The sequence below is a fragment of the Myxocyprinus asiaticus genome, chromosome 38 (genome assembly GCF_019703515.2).
Source record: "Myxocyprinus asiaticus isolate MX2 ecotype Aquarium Trade chromosome 38, UBuf_Myxa_2, whole genome shotgun sequence".
In the NCBI taxonomy this organism is placed as follows: domain Eukaryota; kingdom Metazoa; phylum Chordata; class Actinopteri; order Cypriniformes; family Catostomidae; genus Myxocyprinus; species Myxocyprinus asiaticus.
Genome location: NC_059381.1, coordinates 21,294,362 through 21,309,719, shown reverse-complemented (window position 1 = coordinate 21,309,719; position 15,358 = coordinate 21,294,362). Strand labels below are relative to the sequence as shown.

Sequence of the window (15,358 nt, the reverse complement as noted above, 5' to 3'; positions counted from 1 at the left end):
AACATATTAATGCATTATTTAGGGCTGTTCAATAATTAATAATTTTTTTTGTTTTTTTGTTTCAGCTAACTTGCAGTTCCTCATGTTCCCAGTTCACATCAGGCATTTTCTTGACACTTGCCAATCTAACATAATAAACCATGGGAATACAAGCGGAATTCCTCCTGTTGATATGCCAAGAGAGACTGGAGCTCCTCCACACTATAACTGGTCTGTGCCATGGATGTTAATGTCATTACATACCGAAGTAGATGAAGATGTGTGCCATCTTAATTATATAGAGTCATGTCACTGTTAATATAATCCAATCTCAGTGGACAGCGCTCATCTGCAGCCTGGTTTTATGATTATATTAAAAGATTGTATATTACTGTACCTGCATAAGTGAATATGAATTAGACTATATGTTTAGTCTCTAATTAGAGGTCATTTTACTGAGAAATAATCATTCATTTTTATCATGTGCATAGTTGTGTGTCAAAGTGTAAAAGCCTAAATTCAAAAAATGCTGACAATTTCAAATCTGTAATGCATTACATGTAATATAGATGTGAATACAATATGCATTTATCTTTTATTAATTCATGGAGTGGTAAAGGCACAACCTGTGCAATTCCCTATATAGTGGGCAATGCAATAATTGATACAAAGCTGCACATTCAGAGGTGTTTCATACCATCATTTCATTTTATCAGAGTTTCGGAGACTCAGATTTATGTGATTTTATTCCAAAGCTAAATGCATTTCATGAACAGCAATGTTGGGTCATTGTTCAAAGCACTGGCTAAGAGTATTGTTTTGAATATGAACAGTAGAAACAGAACAAGTGCCTTGATTTACCTTGTTTTACAGGGTAAAATGTAGGTGTTTCATCAAAATCTAAAGGGGTATTGGAACTGTGTGACATCATCCTAATCAACCATCATGTCAACTAACTGATGGCATTCATTGTGTTTTAATCAGTTGTATTTAATCAGTTCATAGTTAAGTCACTGAGACAAAAAGAGGCTATTTAAAAAAAAAAACAGGTCAAAGAGGTGACACTCATTTTAAAAAAAAAAGTTTTTTTAATTATTTATTTATTTATTTATTTATTATGTGTGCTTCATATTATGCTATACAAAAATACACAAAACGATGAAATTCATACAAAAATGACTTGAACACACCTTTTAAGATGAGCATATTTTCAGTTTCAGAATAAAAAGTAATTTACATATTTTTGTGGAGCTTATAGTAAAAAATGTCTATGTGTAACTATCCAGAGACTTGAAAAATATGTTAGACTTGAAAGTTTTTTGTAATATTGAAGTTTTGTACACTCATGTGTACTCAAAGTGCAAAGTGTTGTAGTTGGCTACTTTAGGGTTACATATGACATTTTAAGATTCATTAAATGTAATTTTCATTTAAAAAAAAAAAAAAAAAAAAAAATGAAATCAACACGAAAACTTACATTTGTATGAGCTTAGAATTATGTGTTTAAAAGATTTCTGCTTTTTGTTTCTTATCATCTCTGACATCTTTATTTTTGTTTAAATCTTGATTTCTGATCATGTTGAACTGTCCCAGAGACTGTTGCTTAGAAACTACTGTAAATAGACTGAAGGTTCTGAAATAATATAATAGATTACATAGGCTGTATACTCTTAATATAGATGTAATTGTATTATTTTATATAAGATATAATAGCCTAATTTTACACATATATTTACCAACTGGGGGGAAAAGGCGGCTAAGAAAATGGTACAGTCTGCGCAGGGGTTCGAGTTTATCCACGCATTTGCTCTGCTGCTCTGACTAGTGTGACGACCTACCGGGAGAGCGCGGTGATGTTAAGAAAGTAATCAAGATCGCCGTTTTTTTTTTCTTCTGCTGACACTAGAGTCTCTTCATTCGTAAGTAGGACTGTCAGAGACACGTTTTTTTCAGTTGCCAGCGTTATAACCAACAGGACTGACTGTGCGTAAAGCAGCCGGCGCGGCTCGGATTCACTGTGCGCTCTGCTGGCTCTGTTAGTGCTTGGAGCTCATTGTGAGAGAAGGGACAATACGTTGGAATATATATGTTTGGAATTTGGCTTTTTGTCAGTTTCTCCAATGAAAAAGAAAATATGCGACAAAGCTTCGCCTTATTCATTACCGCTTTGCTTGGGTTGTGCTCATGTTCAAGTTTCCCAAGTAATATCAACATAGGTAAGTAGGCTATTCTGCGGTTGTCGTTCATAACCGTATCTTGACAACGATTTAAAGTTTCGGTTCTACAGGATGAGGTACAGTTTGTCGTGTTTCAACATGTCCATTCTGCTCATCATTTTTTTGTAAATCACTTTTTTTAATCTCGACAGGAGGTTTGTTTCCAACCGACTCCCACGAATATGACGTGTTCCGTTTCGCGCTCTCTCAACACAATGCAGTTCCTAAACTGGTACCTCAAGTGGACATGGTGGACACTGGGAGCAGCTTTGCCATGACATATGCCTGTAAGTTCGATATTAATTTGTATGTCAGATGTCTGTTTCACTCGCTCTGTAAACCACTGCAGTGCGCATCCGACCTGTTTCCAAGAAGCTTGTTGCTTTACTAAATTTCAGCACGACTCTGCACGGAATATAGAGTAATCTCAGGCATTTAAAGAGATAGAATAACCGCAGACATTTTGCATATTAGACTATTTTAAACGTGTCTTCATTTATAGTTAATCCAGCTGGATTTCTATAAAGAATAACGTCAAGATGATGATTACTGGTGTCAAGTGGTATGGTGAAAATTGTATTTTTCATATAAATAAATTAATATATAAAAAGGTAATTCGGACTTTATATATCGCAACTGCGACTTTATTTCTGGTAATTGCAATTAATTGCAATTACAATTACAATTACAAGATATACAGTAAAGTCACAATTACGAGAAAGTCACAATAGCAGTATATAAACTTTATAACTTGATAGACTCGATGTTGCGACTTTGTTGTAATTGCGACTTTATGTTTTGCAGTTGCGAGTTTATATATAATGCAAGGTTACAGCTGCAGAGCTTATAAAGCAGATGCTGGATTTTGATTGGATGAGATGCCTGAATTAAATGAATGGTGAAATGCTACTGTGAGTCTTCCTGTCAGAACTACCGCTCCACTTCCATTTCTTGCAATTACGGCTTTATTGTATAGTGTATATTTCACAATTAAAGTTGCAATGGTGAGATATACATTCACACTTACAAGAAATAAAGTCAAAATTTCGAGAAATGAAGTCACAGTTGTGAGATCTTAAGTCAGAATTACTTTTTTATTCCATGGTGGGAACATGGCACCATACTGGTGGATACTAAACAGCTGGCAAATTTTCTTGGAACACCTGAGGTTGTTTAAAGAAATGTTCCAGGCTCAATACAAGTTAAGCTCAATAAACAGCTTTTGTGGCATAATGCTGATTACCACAAAATATAATTTAGACTAAGAAAAATTGAAAGAATTACGATCACAGAAAGGCACTTACAAATGAACTGAATGGGGCCAGTCCATAAAATACCAACTGTTTCAAAAGTATAGCCAAAAGTCGTAGCCTTGTAAACATGTATACGGGTTTATGTTATTTTAGTGTGATACAATCAGGGATATACTGGTGTTACAGTGTTTACCAGATTACAAGGTTTACTGCCGGTATGCAATCATGACAATGAAGTTGTAATATTGGATATAACTTTTCACAGATAAGATTATTAAGCTATTTTATTACACTAAAATCATGTTAACACAGATAATGTTTACATCTTGTCGCTATACATTTGAAACTGTATGTTTATGAACTTGCCCCATTCACTTTCATTGTAAGTGCCTCATTGTAACTGTGATTTTTGCTTCTTCTTCTTTTTTCTTTTTTTATAAAGAAGGGATGAGTCCAAACAATGTTATGTGATAATAATCAACATTATGCCAAAAATGCTGTCGATTGAGCTTAGCTTGTATTAAACCCAGAACATTCCTTAAGCAGACTATGGCGAGACACTGAATAGGTATGCTAGTGAGAGGACAGTTTGGCCAGAAACTTTGCAAAGAATGCAAAAGTAGGTGGGAATGCTTGGACAAAGCTTTGCAAGTGCATGGCCCTGTTGAACATACAGTACGTGTGCTCTTGTGTTGCTGTGGTGATAACAAACCTTAGTATGTGTATTAGAGCTACCTTTTAATATCTATGCCATTAGACTGCATGTGTTATCATTATAATGTGTTATCAAACATACTTATGTTATAAACAAACTTTCTCAGCAAGATTCTTTTCAAACTGTAGCTCCACAATGTCAGTAACTGACCTGAAAGAAAAAACTGACTGTAGAAGTTGACAGTTTATGCTAATGTCCAGTAGAGCACCCCTGGTGTCAATGCTTGAGAAGTGCAATACATACATTGAATTGTGGTCTGACACATTTCGTAAAGCAGTGATGCATGTAATGAATCTTGTGTAGCTAGAAGCCTTTGCGTTCATGTGCTTCTATTTCGGGCATTATGATTGTTAGATTGCAGAGGCTGGATAGCACAATATTGCACCCTTCAGTTATAATTTCTCCATGAAAGAAAAGTTTAATTTTCTAAACCTCCTCAGAGAGTGTACTTCAGGTTTGCTAAGATGGGAATGTGAACCTTGTAGCACTGTACTTAATATGAGAGTAGCCATATTGCTCGAATGGTACATTTCATCCTTCATTTGCAATGCATCACTGTTATGCAGTATGTTCACAGTAAATAGAACATTGTCTTCACAGCATTTTTCAAAATTGGTTGGGCCTATATTTTCAAATGGAATATCAGAACAAGAAAGAACATATAAAAAATTGCTATGCAATATTAATCTTCAAGAAATACATGCACCTTTGATTTAATGTTGAAAAGAGTTGTCAGTTGCATAGATGAATACTGAGTAACATGCAATTCGCTGGCCTCTCAGTGACAGTTCAAATATCCAGTCAACGTCTGTCATCATGGCATTGACTATTTGTCCTCTAATCTTTTTAGTTTAATAAAACCCTATCATCACATTGCTTGTCGCATCATTTGATTCTTCACAAACACTGTCAATAGGACACATGATTCTTTTTTCTTTCATAGATGAATTATTTTAAAAACCACTCCCTTGCTTTATCATAAGCCTTTACGACAGTCTGTTCTGGGCATTAGTCCGATCCGGCCCCCTGGTCCTCCTTTCAGCGCGTATCAGTCCTTTCATCACATTGACATGCAGTCAGGCCAAATGTCCACAGCATGTCAATCAGGCAGACTCCAAAGAGTCCCATTGAAACAGCTCATGTCAGAGAGAGTTTGGGAACAAACAGCGTTTTTGTGTCTTCCCTGTGGAACTCACACGTCTTTGATAAACCTCTGAAGAGCTTTTACCTGTGTGGTTGCCTTAAAGGGATAGTTCACCCCATAATGAAAATTCTGTCATAATTTACTCACCTTCAAGTTGATCTAAACATGTATGACTGTCTTTCTTTCATGGAACACAAAAGGAAATGTTCACCATTCACCTTCATTGTACGGCATAACGAGCAGCATCAACTCTCTTCAAAATTTCTCCTCGTGTTCCATGGAAGAATAAAAGTCGTCTTGTTTTGGAACAACATGGGGTGAGTAAATTATGACAGAATTCAATTTTGGGGTGACCTATCCCTTAAAAGACAATGAGTTCCCTGATGTGATAGCTAGCTTTAATATCAACAGAAAATTGTTCTCTGTTGCCAGCGACAGCTCACAGTGTAACAACACCACACTTGCATCAGCTGCGTAGCCAATAGCAAGAACTTCCAGCCCTTAGACACACTCAAAATAAGACATTGTCAAATGTGAGCCCTGTATTTGGCTCTTGTGATACCGGTTTGCTTTCAGTGCTTCATTGTTGATTATAGATGACAGGTGTCTAATTAGCTTGATATGATTAGCCGCTAGGAACTGGACCTAGTTCAGAGGGAAAGATAGAGGCAGCTGAGTTTACAGAGTGTGGAAAGTGGTGATCTCAGGATATATGTGCCTGTGGGGCTACATGTTCCCTGACCTTCACTGGGCCGGAATGATACAGTGATAAATATTTACCTTACCAGATATATTATCTTGCTAAGACTGAGACTACAAGAAGCTAAATGCCGTGAGACACCAAGCCGACAGACAGACGTCGGCCAATGTCAGGCTGTCGTTGAGCGTCTGTCGGCCTAGTTTTTGCGGTGTGTTCCGCACCGCTGGCAATAGTCGGACCCCCATCTGTGGATTTTTGGCCAATTGAGCATGTTGAATTGGCAGCAGAGCTCGTTGATGAGACAGATCAATCTGATTGGCTGTTCAGCTTAGCGAACCAGTGCACGAGAAGAAAAACGGAAGTGACGAAAACAAGCAAATAACGAAGTCAAGAGGGCACACACACAGAAGGCTCTTCTCATTTTTCATCTTCATCTCATAGCTTTGTTTATGGTTTGTACATCCGCAGTCCTAGCTCTTCCGGTTTCCCTTTTTGAATGAGGAATACAGACTACTGCCACCTGCTGGTGTGGAGAGTTATTTCCTCTCACGCAGGTGCAGAACGTACGTGCAAGTTGGCCATTGGGTGTAGGCTTTGCAGTGTGTTCAAGAGCAACTTTTTGGCCCAGACGCAAGCGACATGAGGCGACACCACAGTCGGCTTTTGTTGCCGCTATTTCTTTTATGTCGGTTTGGTGTGTCTGGGCTTAGAGGACACAGGAGATGAAATCTGATTTTTTTAGGTGACAAAATGAGTCCTGTTGGCTGCAATCTCTGGAACAATCTAGATATTTACTCTCAGGATGAGACATTGGGTCCTATACTGGATTAATCAATGAGCTGGATAAATGAATTAATGGATAAATCAGTTAATCAAAGTTTTTTCTTCTTTTGTCAATTAAATTGTAGGATATTTTTATTGGTAAAATTTCCATTCAGCTATGCCTCACCACAGTCAAGAGTGATATCACAGTGAATTTGGCTGTGAATTTTAAATTTTTCAGCTAAAATCGGCCTGTGCTTACTGAAATTCGAAGCACTGCACCCAGTGGCCAAATCAGAAAGTGTTGTTGAACGTATGGTGAAATGTCCACAGAGTAGCGCCAAAAGTGTGTTGTAAAATGATTGGTTTCTCAGCCTTTTACACTCCCCATAAAAAGTTTTTCAAAATTTGTAATCACCTTTTTTGCCCTACGCAATTCATTTTAAATCCTGTGGCGCGACAAATTAGTTTTTAAAAATACAAATAATCCATGTCGCTTCATTAACCCTTAAATGCATGGGTGTTTCGCCAAACATAATTACATACTCAGGTGACCCAGAAGATATTTATATATATATATATATATATATCACAAATGGACCTACAAAATGCCCAGATAGTGTCAAATTTTCAAAACAATTTCAAGACAATTAGAAAATAATAGAATAGAATATGTTCTGATTAGGGCTATCAGAATTAACGTGTTAATGCATGCGATTAATTAAAAAAGTTCAATGCAATAAACGGATTTACCATTAATACAGCATAAACACTGGTGCGAAGGGCAGAACCTTTGTAATGTATCCGCCCGGAGTCATTACACTGATGCACACCCACAGCGCCAGAGCCCTTCTACCAAGTAGAGCCTACAAGCTTAGCATAAAATAGTATAACGGTACTGTCATAACAGGATAGTTGACTGTTACACTCTGTCCTGTGATAGAGCTGCGGAGGTTGTTATCTTAGTAAATAAAATAATCTCTGACAGCACTTCCCTGCTAGTGATAAAATGATGGAAAAAGGAGCTCTTAGTGCTATTTGATGTACAAAGCATGCCCAGATGGGACTTCTAATAGAAATCAAGTATTTTTCAGCCTATGTAAAGCACATTTTAATTACCACAGAAACACACCAAATCTTAACTAACAACAAAATGCAAACAATTTGTTTGGAATCACTTTTCATGGTGAGGTCAAAGCAGCGCTTGACGCTGGTGTTGACACTCTGACGTGAATCATGAATGCAGCTTCACGATTGCTGTAACAAAGCAGGTAGCCACAGTCTACCAGAAGATTCATATTGTGGAGGGTGAGAGTTTAAGAGATTTAATGCCCATTGGAATGAAAATGCAACCTATGTGGAGACTAGTTCTTTCAATTAGTCAAACTCCAACTTAGACTTTGGGAAACGTTTAATGTTACTTGAATTAATGCTATTTTAGTACATTTCTATCTTTAATTTGTGGAAGGCTTTGTTTGGACAATGTTAATAAAGCATTATATTGCTATATTGAGGAATCTTAAATATTTCTTATATTATGTCAATGTAATCATGTAATCACTAGCAAGCAAGCAACGGCGAGAGAGGAGCAGGCTATTTTATTTATATGAAGTTTTTAGCACCTGCATTCCAATCTACATCTTGATGTAATCCTTCCTCATGATCACGCAGCGTGTTTTCATCAGCTGAATGGGAGGATTAAAGTGTGACAAGATTCACGCTGTGCGTGCAAGCCATTCGCGCATCACCGTTGCTGGCGTGCCAGTGATTACCCCTCCATGTGCCAATGCTGGCACATGTGCCATAGGTTGCCGACCCCTGCTGTATATAGTGTCAAATTTCAGCACTTTTAAAATCTGTGATTAATCGTGATTAACTACAAAAAAATAAAAATGTGATTAATTAAAATTTATAATTAAATCGACTGTCAGCACTAGTTCTGATATATTTTAATGTTTTATTTTTTATATATGAAAGACATGATGCAACAAATATAGAACAGGATTCATTACTTCCATACTGAAATTTCATGACACACAACTCGCTGTCAAACTCATATTGAGCTACACAGAACACATCATCTACACATAAGATACACATAAGCTACACATATGAATTTTTTCTTTGTCAATATAGATGCACAGCTAACATAATTTTAGTAGTACACCCAAATGAAAAGAGCCATGTGTTACACTTGCTATAGTTTACTTCCACGTTGCTTCTTTGTCAAATAGCATTGTCAAATGTAAATCAAGTCAATCACTGACACATCAAAATATTATTTAACATCTCTGAATCAACCTGAATACATTAGGTTACATTAACAAAACTAATTTTAAGGGTTAGATAAGGTAGAAATAGCTCATTAAGGTAACAGCAGATTACCACTTTTTACTGTGTATTATGTATGTACATAATATGAAAGGGTTTAAAAGACATCAGTGAAGTGACCCAGAGGGACATTTATTTAATAAAAAAAAGTCAAGGTAAAAGGAACGCAGCAGAACCATGCTTTAGGTTAGGTGTGTGCGGTGAGAAAGTAAGTAGGAAAGTCAGCGCACAGTGTTTCCAGGATGTTCTGGTGTTTTTTATTTGAAGAAGACCCAGCTTTAGTTGGGCAAAGGACTCAAAAATACATGAAACATGTTCCCTCCTGGAGAACTGCAATAAAAACCAATTGCCATGCGCTCCTTAAGCACATGGGGTTTAGCCGTCTGTGAGGGGGCTGGAGCAGAGATGATTGGTGGGTGGATGTTTTACTGTCAGTGTAATTACAAAGAAGAATGCAGGGCAAGACATATTGAGGTCTTGCTTTTGTATAGGAGGAAGAGCTTTGGGGGTAATCATGACAAAATTTTATATAACGCTGTATTGACGAGCCAGCCCTTGCTTTCTTGTGTCTACCTTGTGTTTTGATTGGAAACGTCAGAAGGACAGAGTTGTCACCTGAGTTTAAATGAGTGTTTCACATATTTTTTTTATGTCAGGTTGATGATCTGTTATGTTTTATTCCAACAAAAGCCAGAGACCATAGTAGTTACTACAGACAGACAGTCGGTTTGACAGACTTTTTTTAAATTAATTTTTTTACCAATATTTACGCTTTTCTACTTGATCGATTGTTGGATCCTTAAAGTATTAGTTCACCCAACAATAAAAATTCAGCAATTGTTTACTCACCCCTGTGTTGTTATAACCCCATATGACTTTCTTTCTTTTTCTTAACACAAAGGGAGAAATTGTGAAAAAATGTTGTGCTCAGTGATGTTATACAATGGCAGTTTATGGTGGCCACCTCTTCAAGCTTCAAAAGGACACAATTTGTTATTTAGTAAAAATGTTCACTGACTGTTATTCTTCTGTGTGTGTTCATGAGTCTGCACGTGAGCTTTAGAGCTCTTTTCACGAGAGCAACAGAAGTTACGCAACGCACGCGAGATGGGCCGTTCAAGCGAAAACTTGTTTTGTTTCGCTTCAACAGGACCAGCAGTGATATTAACCGCAACAACAACAAAACGCAACATAGCTGCACACAAACCAGAGAACAGAACTTGTCTGAAGATTTTGTAGTGGAATAATAGATGCATTTCAATGGAGTTTTTGTGCTAAGCAGCTGCGATGAGAAATGGGACATAATGATCGCTTGGTTTCGTCTCGTTTACGTATGTAACCTCGGTTCCCTGAAATGAAGGGAACGAGACATTGCCTCACTAAGCAGACACTATGTGGAGTGTCCTTCTACATGACCTAGTAGAAACCTTTCGACAATAACGCCAGTATTGACTATGGTGTTTAGGCCCCGCCCTTTTAGGCACGAAACTGTCCGGTATAAAAGCGGGCGAGCAAACACCATTCCTCAGAATTTTCTGACTGCAGGACAAAGAGCGCATCGCTCGCACCTAAAAAAAACCCTGAGTCCGTAGTGTGGCCAGTTTACACAATGTCTCGTTCCCTTCATCTCAGTGAACCGAGGTTACATATGTAACCGAGATGTCCCCTTATGATTCAGTACACTTGTCATTGTGTCACTAAGCTGACGCTATGGGAAACAGAATCCCATCACGCCGCACTACACAACATAAACTTCCCAGAGAGGAAACATGACACCACAGTCCCTCGGGACGGCAACCGACATGAGTATGCCACAAGTGAATTGCCCTCATGGTGAGCCAGGAGGGGAACACTCAGAATAAATATATGAACTATGGTCATATAATATGAATTAACCCCTTCATGAACCCAGTCGGGAAAGAAGTTTATTTGTAATGAAAGTGCCTGTGACTTTTGGGAAATACAACGGTCTAAATGCAGGCGGTTGTGTAAAAAGACTGGGAGCCCATAATTAGAGGGGCATAGGTATATGTTTGGCCAATGAAATAGCAATCGCTCTAGACAGAGATGACTTGCTGTGAGAGAGACGTTACATCTAGGTTGTAAAACCTGGCAAATGTGTTTGGAGAAGACCATCCTGCTGCAAAACATACGTCTTGTAAGGACACACCATTCGTCCATGCCCATGAAGAGGCCACGCCTCTAGTTGAGTGTAATTTAACACCAATTGGGCAATTCTCACCCTGCGACTCATAAGCCATGGTGATCGCATCAACGATCCAGTGAGAAAGTCTTTGCTTGGAGATGGACATTCCTTTCATGCATCCTCCATAGCACACAAAGAGCTGGTCAGACAGTCTGAATTGGCGGGTGCGCTCAACGTATATGTGTAGTGCTCGCAAAGGGCATAACAAATGCAAGGACTGTTCCTCATCCGAATTAAATGGAGGAGGAAAAATGCTTGAAGGTGAACCACCTGTGCTCTGAAGGGTGTGGTTAGAACCTTAGGCACATAGCCTTTCCTGGGGTTGACAGTGGTTTTTGAAAGGCCCAGACCAAACTCCAGACATGAATTGTCAACTGACAGTGCTTGCAAATCACCGACCCGTTTTACTGAGACTAAAGCCAGCAGTAATGTGGCCTTAAGAGAAAGCACACACAATTCAACATAGTCCAGAGGCTTGAAGGGAGGCCCCATGAGTGCTTTTAGGACCAAAGTTAGGTCCTAAGTCGAGACTGTAGCCGGGCAAGGGTGATTTAGCTGCCCCGCCCCCTTAAGGAATTTTATGATTAAATCATGTGCCTATAGAGGTGCCGGATTCAGGTACGTAATATGCAGATATAGTTGCCAGATAAACTTTGAGCATTGATGGAGTGAGCCCTGCATCCAATAGCTCTTAAAGAAATTTAAGAATTTCAGGTATGGGGCAGTTCACTGGGTCTTTGCTGTGTGAAAAGCACCAATTAGTGAGCACATTCCATTTCATTGTGTAAAGGCATCTCACGGACGGTGCTCTAGCCTGTAAAGTGGTGTTCATAACCGACTGAGCCAATTCTGGCTGGTCTGCTGTGCTCTGTTCAAAGGCCACATGTGTAGGCTTCACAGCTCTGGCTGGGGATGCCAAATCGTGCCTTGTGTTTGAGAGAGAAGGTTTCTCCTCAGCGGTATTTCACATGGAAGCCCGTCCAGTATTTCTACCATCTCCAGACACCAGGACTGATTGGGCCATTTCGGCGCAATTAACAGAACTGTTTCCATGTCCAATAACCATGTTCAATTGTTTTTAGCACCCAGTCGGAAATACTCGTAAGGGCTCTACACATATCTGTGTAACGGGACAGAGGGAAATTTGGTTTGTTCATTGTATGATATAATGCGTCGCTCACAATTGGGAAGTGGTTGTACTTAATGTGTGGGCTTTGAAGTGGGAAAGAGCTCTTTAATGAAAAAGTGTGAGCGTCATGTGCAACTAGCGCTGTACTCTTTTTTGCATTCTTTATTGCATGTGATTGAATTTGAGACACAGAAACAACGTATTGAACAACATTTTGAACAATATTCCTTTCCCGACAAACAGCAGTGGGGAAGAGGGGAACAGCATTGTGTGTCTTCATTCGAGCCTTCTTCAAGAACGGCGAGCTCTGCATTCCACTTCATAGGGCTTGCGCTGAGGCAGCTACCTTCGTTGTGCCACAGCTGGCGTGGCTTTACCAGCAGCAGGTGTGGGGGTTTTAGCCGGGCGCTGGCCCGAGACAGAGCGAAAGCGAGCTGGTTGTGACATTGTGGCATGTTTCCCCTCCATGTTCATGTGTCATGTTTTCATTGGTTTATTGTTTAATTAGCTTGTTATCAGTTTTGTTTGTTCATTGGTTTATGTTCTCCCATGTCTTGTATTTAAGCCTTCATGTTCACCATTGTCATTTGTCAAGTATTGAATGTACGTATGTGGATGTGTTTTGCTCTGGCCAAGTCAAGCCATGTTATGTTTATGTCAAGTCAAGTTTTAAGTCTAGTCAAGTTCATGTTTCACGTTTATAGTTAGGGTTTTGGTTTCACTTTTGTAAATAAACTGCACTTGGGTTCTCATCTTCACATCATCGTCTTCATCTTCATCATTGCCATTGCCAGCAGTGCCAGCAGCACTACGTTACAGGTTACTTGACCGAACCATAAACCCAGCAGTTTTACTTCTTCGCTTACATCAGGGGAATCGTCCCCTGGAGGACTATGTTGAGGACTTCTGCGGTTTAGCCTGCCAGGTGGACTTTAATGAGGTTGCCCTCAAAGACTGTTTTAGATTTGGACTGAATGAGTCCATTTCTTTTTTGATGCCTGGCGGTCACAGTTCCCTCAGCCTGGCTCAATATATCGACCTCGCCCTACAGATCATTGGTTCCACGTTCACTGTGGGGGAGGCAGATGCTGAGCCAGAGTTCCACGACATGGCCGCCGCCGAGCCAGAGTTCTACGACATGGCCGCCACTGAGCCAGAGTTCCACGTCATGGCCGCCGCCGAGACAGAGTTCCACGTCATGGCTACCGCCGAGCCAGAGTTCCACGTCATGGTCTCCGCCGAGTCAGAGTTCCTCGTCATGGCCGCCGCAGAGCCAGAGTTCCTCATCATGGTCGCTGAACTAGCGCCATCTTTTGCTCCATGCCACGTCACATCAACGCCTCAGCCTGCTCCATGCCATATCACAGCAACGCATCAGCCTGCTCCATGCCACGTCCCCCGCCCCCCCCCCACAGCTCCCTACAGAACTTTGAATTTATGTCATGTTTTATGTGTTTTGTTTATGTGTTGGGGCATCGGGAGCTGCCCCTTAATGGGGGGGATATGTCATATGTATTTTGTTGATTCATGTCTTTTATTTTGAAAAGTATAGTTCCTGTGCCCTTATCATGTGATTTCATGTTTTCCCTCCATGTTCATGTGTCATGTTTTTATTGGTTTATTGTTTAATGAGCTTGTTATTGGTTTTGTTTGTTCATTGGTTTATGTTCTCCCATGTCTTGTATTTAAGCCCTCATGTTCACCATTGTCATTTGTAAAGTATTGAATGTGTGTGGATGTGTTTTGTTCTGGCCATGTTATGTTTATGTCAAGTTTTAAGTCTAGTCAAGTTCATGTTTCACGTTTATAGTTAGGGTTTTGGTTTCACTTTTGTAAATAAACTGCACTTGGGTTCTCATCTTCACATCATCGTCTTCGTCTTCATCATTGCCATTGCCAGCAGTGCCAGCAGCACTACGTTACAGCAAAGCGCAATTTGCTATTTTCCTAAGAATTTGGTCGTTGCGTTAAGACGTTTTAATGCCACCTCTTAACTCAGTGCAAAGTCCAAATTCAGTTCATGCATTTGCAGTTTGGAGATTAGTTTGGTAATAAAGTTCATGTCCAAATTCTGAAAGTACAGAACATCAAATTTGTTTGTTGGAAACAAACAATTATGAGATTTGTTTTAAACATCCGAGGTCATGGTTTATTTTTTCAATTATTATTATTATTATTATTGTTATATTTATATGTATTATTATTCTTGTGTATTTACAATTGTATTTATGATTTAATTTTGACTAGTAATTGTCCACCAGTTGTCGTAGAGTGATTTTTAAGTCACTGCAAAAGAGGTCAGTGGAACAAGTTGGAGAGAGTAAAATTTTTGGATTTAAATTGATATTTTTTTTTACCACTTCATTATTTTTATTATATTTTCATTTCATTTGAAGTGTAATTTGAATTTAGAAATATTTTTGGTTTAATTTTTTCTTGTTTCAATAAATGAATTACATTTTTTAAATCAAAATCGACCGGTAGAAGTGAAGTGTGCGCTGATACGATCACTGTTTATACTAGCCATGATTTGTGTGTCAGAAGATGAAAATGATTAATAATAATTATTTAATTTAATGGTGCATATATCCAATATAATTCCTATCACATTTTTCCATGCGTATAAAAGGAGCATGTCGCTGTCATAGAAATATGCCTGACATTCATCAAGGATGCAGTTAATGCACAGAAGAACTTAATTTTCAATTCTTCTAATTCATTGCATACAGTCCCAACTTCTAATTAATGTGCTGTCTTTGTTTAAATCGTTGGTGCTTGAGGGAATGGACTATATGATAGGACGCAGATGTTAAATAACCAGAGATGAACCTCAGAATCAAATGGCACTTGGTCACGCCTTTTGCACGTTGCATGGACGATTTTGCCAACCCCACTTGCGCCTAGACTTAGCGCATGCTTGTAA

General features: G+C 38.9%; 1 protein-coding gene across 3 annotated transcripts in view; it reads left to right on the top strand.

Annotated features, from left to right (window-relative positions):
• The first annotated feature begins 1,768 nt into the window (after positions 1-1,768).
• LOC127428608 (glutamate receptor 1-like) overlaps positions 1,769-15,358 on the top strand; it is a 126,394-nt gene continuing 112,804 nt past the window's right edge. The window contains exons 1-2 of one of the 3 annotated variants that reach the window (XR_007895117.1): positions 1,769-2,195; positions 2,348-2,482. Coding sequence is in view for 2 of the 3 variants with exons in the window: in XM_051677047.1 (XP_051533007.1) it covers positions 2,066-2,195; positions 2,348-2,482 (265 nt within the window). In the remaining variant the exon portion in view is untranslated. The remainder of the gene's footprint in view (positions 2,196-2,347; positions 2,483-15,358) is intronic. The other 2 variants (XM_051677047.1, XM_051677048.1) reach the window with 2 other exon arrangements.